Here is a 9,948-nt window from a genome sequence, read left to right on the forward strand (position 1 = left end):
TGTTAACATGGAAATGCTCTTCTTCTGGGGGATAATCGAATTAAAAAACAACAAAACTTTGTTCTCTCAAGATCTTGGCAATTGTTTTTCGGTTCTTAGTGCAGCTGCAAGTTTGTTGATAAGTAGATTACATCAAAAACAAAATTCTAGTGGGTCATCAACCCATCCTACATCACACAACTCAGGTTACTATGTGTGGAAAGTGGCAAGTACTTAATGAATATCAATCACACCACACACCTTCACCGTCCTATTTCTATTAAACTACCGGAAATCATCATCCAATCATATTTATTAAATGCATCAGAGACCTAATTATGCTACTCCAAACCAGAGAAACAACAGAAGGTATCTGACATGGGATCAAAAATCATACTTTTGTTCTGTGTTCTGGTCTAATAAATATTTTCAATGATGGTCATTGAAAAATGTCAATTGGGTATTTTATCTTCTAAGAAAAATTATTTCTCATCTCGTATATTAGTACAATGACCATAGAACTTGTTCTGGCCAACATTCAAACCTCTGTTACCTTGAAAAATGGTCCCAAAATGTAATTTTACCCAAAGGTCAAGGTTTTCAAAGTGTCATCAGCAATGCGGCTGCAACTATATAGCTGTAACGGTTATATTATCTCGCTATGACACGTACAATGTATAAGATTACTTCGACAATGTATATGATAACTTCGAGAAGTGTAATCTTCAAAATAATAAGATACGACAATGGAAATTGATAATTAAAATTTAAGTATGATCTTAATCCTTTTTAAAAACACATTTAAAATAGAAGAAGGATAGATAAAATGAAGGAGAAAAATAGAATGATAAAAGGTGATTAATGAGCAGCAGAGATGAGAGAGAAGGCAGCGTGATTTATTTGGCTAGATTGGTCTTAGACAGATCTGGAATGTTGTTTTCTTTCCCTTTCAGAATTTGCCTTGTATTTGACAACTCAGAATTAGACAATGGCACTTTGCTATCACTGCTTTTCTTTGTCATGGGGTCAGCTGCAAAACCAACCCTGATTTCCCATGGACGGGCTGCTACCCACCTCTCCTTCCAGCTCCAACCCCACCCTTCTTTCCCAAGGCTGTAGATAGCCTGGCCCAAATACTGCCTGCAGTTGGGCCTCCACTGGCCCAATCACACCACTGGGGTCAGTTTTTCATAAAGGAAAACAAAAATGTTTCACCCTAATATAAACAGAATAAACAAAATGGATGAAAAACATCTAACATATAAAGGTCTTAGCAAGAGTTTCAAATTTATAAAGGTGGATATAAAATAAATTTTTCTAATTCAGAATTAATTCTATGTTCAAAATGAAATGGGAAAGTTTCAATACAAATGATTTATGTATGGGAAAGACTTGTTCTTTTCTTGCCTTTTCTTCTGTCATGAATACTTATGCAGACATTTGTTGATAAAAATTTAAAGTTGATTAAAGTCATACTAAAGATGTAATTGGTTGGTAACAAAAAACCTTCTGTACTAATAATGCATATGTTTCAAACATAAAGTTTTATCAATAAACCAAGACTAGTGACAATCCTAAGAGAAGAAAAAATGTTGAAGTTTTGTACCTGATGAGAGAAGGCATATGCCATGGCTCGCTCTCGTTTGAATGCTGCTTCTTCTCGCTGATGTATCCTGGAAACTATCTCTTCCATTGTGTCAGAACCTCCACACCACTCCTCCTGGCATATACATTTACCACAAAAACATATTTTCTTCATAAAGAGAATGATTTGGACAATGGTCTGTTTGGTACTTTTAGTTAATAAAAGTTGAAAGCAAGAAAGGTTTTTTCACAAAAGTAGTCTAATTTCTTTTCACAAATTACGATTTTAGATATTTGTTTTATTAAAATGGATAAACAAATTACGATTTTGGATATTTGTTTTATTAAAATGGATAAATAGTAGATGTGAATGATTTTAAAATGAAAGTTATACTTGATTTGATTATTACGATCTTATAAAATAATATAATTAAAGTTGTAGAGTTGTTTTACACTTAACTAAATTCGTACGACTCTTACATACAACTTCACTTAAAAAGTTAATTTCAAAAAATTGTCAAAATATCATACAACTTCAGTTTAATAAAATTAGAAAAGTCGTAGTAGTATACACGACTTTCACGTTTCTGACCTAAAGTCATATTTATTGGGATATGACTTGCATTTTAAGTCGTTCACATGGTGTATCCATTTTCCTAAAAGAAATTTTTTCTTACCCAAAATCATAATTTGTAAAAAAAATTGCAATACTTTCGTGCAAAAACCAAGAAACATGATGAAGGTGAGAGTAGGAATACCTGGAGCTCATGAATCTTAGCCGCAAGTTTTAACTGGTTTTCTAGTTTCTTTTGCTTAATCCTGGCTTCTGATAGCATATGGAGTCTGCGAGCTTTAATCTGCTCTTGCATTCTGCTCCAAAGATGTATGTAGTTTAGTGCAGTTACTGTCTGTTCTTTGGCCATGTGATCCTGAATCGTAGCCTCAAGTTTCACTGCTCCCTTTGATGGTGCAATGATTATTGTGTAGTCCAGTGCAGTATCCCTTAGATGGTGCAATGTTCTTCTTGCCTTCATACACAAAGAAGAGTGCTTCATAAAATTTAGGCTAAAAGGCTTTATGAAGAACAAATGAATCTAAAAACCAGATGGGAGAAAGAAAGTGCTCATAAGATGGTGCCAAACGTTGATTTTTCATTGCTTTACCCTAATGGAACACGGTTGGAGCAGTACTGTGCAGATTTGATTCTTTTCAACAGTCACCATGGGCATGTTTATCATACCCTTAAGTTAAAATTAAGAATTTAGATATATATATGATAGAACTTTAACAATTCTGAAAAGTAATTATGGAGAAAATTATTTAAAAATATCCTTATCTATTTAGTCCACTATTATTGCAGCACTGCATTCAGAAGGTAAAATAAAATTGAGCTGCAGATTATGTACCAGAAGTGCACGAAATGCATTTTGAATCCGAGTAGCAGCAATATCTTGTATGAACCTGGTGGGAAGTGCCCTTTCTTGTAGCACCAAACCTTCACTGGGAATGCTATTAGACTCTTCATGAGTTTCTTCTTGTTTCTCCTCCGAGGACTCGTTTGATTTTTCAGGGGTGGATTGCACCTACTCAAAAGTGTGGCAGAGAGAATTCAGAATGCTACAGATGTGTCAAGAATGGTAATACTATACATTTCAAGAACAACTACTTTAATAATTTTGTGGGATATGACTCGCCTTTGCCGTTTTCTTGACATAATTAGGAGGTTAGTTACCGTTTTCTTAGAACCATTATATATAGTGGTTTCCTTCAAACAATGTAATCCAACAAACAACCATATACACTTGTTTCCTCTTTCCTTTTATGCTCTTTATTTCTTCTCTTGGGTGTAAGTGTTTAACCTATATAGAGAAAATTTGTTTTTGAGCTATTTATCTATTAGTCTGAGAAGAATTCATTGTACTCCCAGTGTCATTATAGTGGAAATTTAGACTCTCTCGTCGCTGATTTTTTTTTACCTCTATTTAAAGGGATTTTCCACCTAAAAAAATTTGATATCATTCTCATTTTTCATGTTACTTTAATTTCTCATAATCTTTTATTAAAATTATCACGATTCCACACACGATATCATTTAGTTCAACAAATTCACTTACAATTTCTATCACACAAACAAAAATATAAGAGAATCAACACTTTCTGCGGTTATATGCGGCTATAGAAGATAAACATTGAAGTATTAATGAATTTCAATTCGGACCGTCTATAAACATTGAAGAGAAACCATACTATATTTTAAAATAAATTCGGACCGTCTAAAAACTTTAACACAGTTTTAATTGACCATTTCTTACGTATTGATATACTAAAATTCCCCTCTTCACCTAAGTAACAGACCCTTATAGAATACCCAATATCATAATATCATATTGTATAGACAAAAAAAGAAATAACCTTAGCTTGTTCCGATTTATCTTCCTTCCGTTTCTTCAACCTAAGAATCGTCCTAAACCATTTCTTTGGACTCATAATTTCTGCACCTGCAAAGAAAATTCTATTAATTGGTTGGTGATCCTCTTGCATAAACTCATCAGATTTTAATCGATTTATTCCAACATTATTTTTATGCACAGTTCACTCATATTTCCCTGAAGAATATAATAATTCATAATCCTGTTATAGAAATTGATAAACTACAACCAGTGTGAAACTAATGGACATGACTAAGTTGGGACGGGAATGGCTTTATAGTGAACACTAACTTCTACCAATCATTGATATTGTAATATTATACATAGAGATATAAAACAATGAAATTATAAAATCTAAACTTGATGAAAAATTACCCTTTAACGTGTACGACATATATGTATAGCACCAAACTGCTGAGAATCCATGTATTCCCATTGTAAAACAATGATTATATTAAAAAATAAAGATAATATTACGTTTTAAAAAACATACATATATTATAGTTTATATTTATTTATTTATATTTTAAATACTTATATCTAAAATTAAAATTTAATAATACAACTTAAATTTTAAATTATTTATTTATTTTTATTTAAATTTTTAATTTTTTATTATCTTCTTAATTTTCTTAAATGGGTTAAGATGATGGTCAATTTAACACAAGTTAGAATAGGAGAAAAAAAATGTTTGTAACTTTGGAGGGACTAGGAATACCCTTCTGAATATGATTTCTTTTGTGTATAAGGATTGAAATATTCTTAAAATACTCTTTAATTTTATTTTATTCTTTTATAAAAAAATGCATTTATTTAGATAATGGATAAAGACGGCTTGATAAATTTATTTAAGTTGTTCATTATTAATGACGAATCATTAGAAGATATTTTAAAAGTGTCAAGATATTTTGATTGGTATACGGAAATTTTAGGATTATAAAATATAATAAAATTAAAAAACAATATTTACTACAAGAAAAACATGAAATAGAAACTAATTATTAGATACCAAAAATAATTAGTTGTTATATTAACTAAATTAGAGACCATTTTAGAAACTACAAAAAGATGGTTTCTAAATTAGTTTTTATTATTATTAAATGGTTTCTAAGTATCTAATTAGCAACCAAGGTTTTAACAACCAATTATTTAGTTTTTAAATTTGGTAGCAAAAATCTTGGTTGCTAATTAGATACCAATTTAGAAACCATTTAACAATAATAGAAACTAATTTAGAAACCAAAAAAAATTTAGTCTATAAAATCATCTCTAATCTTATCACTATAACAACTAATTATTTTTTGTTTCTAAAAATTGGTTTCTATTTCATGAGTGATTTTTATTTATATACTAATTCATATATATGTAAAAGAAATTGGGAGGATAACACATCTAAGCTCATACTAATTTATAATAGTTTGAAGTAGATTGAATTTCCTCCTTTGACAATTCTAAATTAGAAGCATTATCCAACAATGCAAATCTACAAGAACATGCACAACTCAATAGAAAGATGCAAAACAATGGAAATGGTAAAGGGAACATACCAATAAGAGAAGTAAAGGCACAAAAAAAAGAAGAGGTTGCTTAGAGAGGATGAAAAGTGGACAAGCACTTTATATAACACTTGGTTCATCAAAGACAAACCCATAAAAAGTTCATGGCAAAGTGACAAACCAACCACACTGAAGAAGATGTTTAATCTCTTGGAAGATCAGTAGTCTCCAGAAAGGTAATGAAAGCTAGTCACCTATATCCCAATGTATTTTCTGAAAATGAAATCACAATCATATCTAAGTAACAATTCATTATACATTGATATTTTTGTGTGTGCAATTGTATGTTTACTATTTGGGGAACAATAAAAAACAGAAGGTAATGAGGTAAAATTGGTATCCCCACCACTTTTTTATTTATTGTATTTCTTTGAAACTTTTTACTTTTATTTATTAATTATTTTAAGGTTTAAGATAAAATTGATATTTTTTTTCAATTGTATTCCTATTCTTTACTTAATCTTTAACTAATTTATATTATGTGTTTATTTTGGTGCAGAAAGTAAAAAGAATGAAGCAAAAATTTATGACTATTTTATTAAAATCAAGAAAATTTATTATTTTCTATATAGAAAATTTTAAAAGACAAATAAAAAGAAGTGAAAAAGTACTAATTTTTATTTTCTCTATTATTTTAAAAACTTTATGGCCGTGAATTTAATTTTAAGAAAAATGAGATGACTCACCTTATTTAAGATAGTTGAATTCTGCTAAAACAATTATAATATATGCCATTTTATTGAGATGGATACCACATTTGGTAACTTTCTTTGTTATTATCTTTTAATAAACAAAACATAATTTATTTATTTAATATAATAAATAATTAAATATTTTTTTATTTGAAATAATTAAATAACTTTCTCCTTTTAAAAATAATGGTTATATAGTTTTTTAATACTATTTTTACAAAATTATATACATATACATATTAATTTTTTTATTATCTTTCAATTAACTATTCATAAAAATACTAAAACTATAAAAATTACAAAATTATATATATATATATATATATATATATATATTAGTGTAATAGAAATATGAATACTCATATACGGAAGCACGTCTTAATATAATAAAGATTTACAATAATATATAGATTTTTTATTTATTTTTTGTGTACACGTTTTATACTTTTGTCTATTTTTCATTAAATTTTAAAAATTACATAATTTTGAATTATGTAATTATTACGGATCTATCAAAACAATAAAAAAATAGGGATGTTAATGCGGTGGGTCATGCGGAATGGACTGTCTAATTCAATTTGTTGACCCATTTAGGTTCATCCTACATAACTTGCGGTCTGTTTGGGCTTAGTGCGAAATAGGACAGACGGACCCACATATCTTAAAAATCTATAAATTTTTTTTGCAGTCCTATAATTTCTTCCTGCTGCCTCATATTCTAAAAAATTCTAAAATTATTCATTCCAAATTATATAATATGAAGTACAATTTGTATTTTGGTTTGTGTAATCTAGAATATTGTACAATCTAAAACACAAATATCAACTTTCAGATTCTATAACTCGGGAAGTCTCTAAATTACACATTCTAAAATTAAAGAAAAAGAATTAAATAAAAAATATTAAAGGATAATTTGAGTATTGTTTGAAGTATAGGATGCAAGAAGAAAGGTATGGAAGTACAGGAAACAAACTCTTCTCAATCCATAATTCATAATATCTTTACGAAATTCGATAATGGTTTTTAATATTTAATAGTTTTTTTTTTTTGTCTTTTGAAATGCATAGATTATAATATTTTTCAAATTAGAATAGTAATCATGTATCTACATGTATTACCTTAAAAATGTATATCTTTAATGAAATATTTTATTAGTCAATTTATTATTACGATTAAAATTCAAATTTCATTCAAAATCATAACATCATAATAAGTTTTCTTACCCGCGCATGTGTCGTGAGAAATACTGTGAGATCATTTATCTAATTCATCTAAATAAGAAAAATAATTAATTAATAAACAAAAAACAAAGTTATTCAAAATTTTATTTTTTATTAATTAAACAAAACATTTCTTATGCAAGTTGGCCCGCGAGTCAGCAATTATACGGGATAGGCCAATAAAATCAACTTGCATTTTCTACACAAGACGGGCCAATGTAGGGCAATTGTCATCCCAAAAAAATAGTAAATTATACCTCCACTAAAAATAACTACATGAGTTTCAACTACTTCATAATACAATTATGCTCTTTTTTTTTCTCTTGTACACGAATTCATGATCTATATTACTCCTTGATCGATATCATTTCAATCAAATAAAAGTGTTCAAGTAGTAGACCATCAAATTGATTTTTTACTACAAAAGAGATGAACAAAACTTAAGAATGGTCGGTCAATCATCTCCTAATGAATTCAATTTTAATCTTAGTAAGACAGATTTCATATATTGTCTACAACAAGTGTAGTTAATAAGAACAATTAATTAAAATAAGGTTGTGTAGTTGTTTTAACAGAAAATAAAAGATAAGAGTAAGAAGACAAAAAATAAATTGAGTCTCAAGTTCATTCAACAATGAATTCCCCATCATTTGACATGTACATTATTCATTCCATCTTGAATTAGGATCAAATTGACCAAACATGCATCAATCAATTCAATAGAATCTAATTAACGAAACATGCATCCACTAATTCATTAAGTATCTTACTCGTCTTTATGTGTCTTTCGTAAGATTTTTTAGTTTTTTACCTCTTGAATTAATCAAACAAGAGATTGTTCATGCAAACTAAACAAGAATTCCAATTAAAGAACTGAATTGAATCATGAACATGCGTTCAAAAAAAATTCCAATAACAAAAATTAGAACTCAAAAAGACCATATCATCTAGCGCAACTAGTTACACTAAAGAATAAAACTTTAATTGTACAAAATATCATAATTCATTGCGAAATCACAAGAGAATCAATCTAGAAGAGTTTAATCTTCCATGTGAAGACAAAATGAAAGAATTACAAATAAGAAAATAAGAAAACATAAATGCTTTGTTCTATGAGCATCTCCCAAAGTCGAATTCGATAATTTCTCCTCAAAGCTTCTATCTATTTAAAAGTTACTTTTCTTCTTGGATTTTGAATTATATTTTGTTTGAGATATTGTTTGTTTTATTTCTAAGTTTTCAATTTTTTAAAATTTTCATATTTGTTTCCTATTTTGTTACATATTCTATTTCTTTGTTTTTTCTATATGATTTGCTTTCAATTCTGTTTATGATATATTATAGATTTTATTCTCTAATTCTTTTACTCATAATTTGTTTTCCTTTTTGATTTAGAGAAGTAACTTGGACTTTCATTGATGAGGCCCACCCACATTAGTAAATGTTTCTATGAGACATGTGCATCAATGCAACAAATGCTTCTATCAAGTTGTATAGTCTAAGACATTCACATCAAATTATTCATTCACCTTCATTTTTATTGAACTTTATGTTGTTGAGGTGTTTTCTTTAGTTATGCCTTAGCATATGAGTCGCCAAACTGTATACTCCTATATAACCACTAGATCGTCTATTATAAGATGAATTAAACATCTATTGTGACTAAAAATTCCAGATTAACAGTAATAACTTCTTAGGTCCAAATAAACCTAATTAGATTAATCTTATTTAAAACCAAAAATTTATTCATAATAGCATTCAAAGAAAACTATGATTAAAAGTTAAGTGAGAGTAAAATTATGTTAATCATTCCCCAACATTATTTTCATTCAAATTATAAATCATACATATTAAATGTAGAAAATAATAGAACAAATATTGTTTTTAAATACATTTATTAAATTTAAAAATTAATATAAATACTAAACTCAACTCATTAAAATAAGATAGCATAATAAAAAAATGTGAATACAATTTTTTTATAACACGTGTATTTTCACTAGTATTAATTATTGAAGTACATTATCAAATATGTTAGAGTTCTGATTTCAATTTATGTTCTGTTTTCTTGTGTAAATGGTTGAAACAATACTGAAGGCTGCTTCGTATATACTGTTTTCTTGTAAATACATATTGTTTGCTCAATCTTCTCCGTATATAAATCGCAAATGATGTGATGTGCTTGTTTATGCTGTTGCACATTCTCTAAGTCTTCTTTATTTTACTACTGATTGAGTTAGTTCAATTCATGGCAGTTTAACCGTTTTATATTGAAAGTCTTTTTCTGGTGTTCGAAACAATTTTTCCATTTTCATATATTTATGCAGTCCGGCATTTTATATGATAATTTCGAAAAGTTAGGAAAAAAATATTTTTTTAAATTGTCATTAGTATCGATTTCTAAGCGATCCGAGATAGACGAGAGACATTATTGGACGTACTAGAAAAAGTCTATTATTAGTCGAGTTCTAAGGAAATTAAGATTTGT

The 9,948-nt window shown here is 28.2% G+C and overlaps 1 protein-coding gene across 1 annotated transcript; it reads right to left on the reverse strand.

Moving 5' to 3' along the window:
• Positions 1–721: 721 nt before the first annotated feature.
• On the reverse strand, positions 722–5,575 carry LOC137807925 (protein IQ-DOMAIN 10-like). The gene is made up of 6 exons (XM_068608821.1): positions 5,540–5,575; positions 3,976–4,061; positions 2,970–3,146; positions 2,322–2,591; positions 1,586–1,699; positions 722–1,136 (listed from the first exon to the last, which is right to left on the reverse strand). The coding sequence occupies exons 2-6, from the start codon at positions 4,048–4,050 to the stop codon at positions 876–878; spliced, it is 897 nt and encodes a 298-aa protein (XP_068464922.1). The 5' UTR covers positions 4,051–4,061; positions 5,540–5,575; the 3' UTR covers positions 722–875.
• Between the last annotated feature and the right edge of the window lie 4,373 nt (positions 5,576–9,948).

This window comes from Phaseolus vulgaris, chromosome 11 (assembly GCF_000499845.2).
Source record: "Phaseolus vulgaris cultivar G19833 chromosome 11, P. vulgaris v2.0, whole genome shotgun sequence".
In the NCBI taxonomy this organism is placed as follows: Eukaryota; Viridiplantae; Streptophyta; class Magnoliopsida; order Fabales; family Fabaceae; genus Phaseolus; species Phaseolus vulgaris.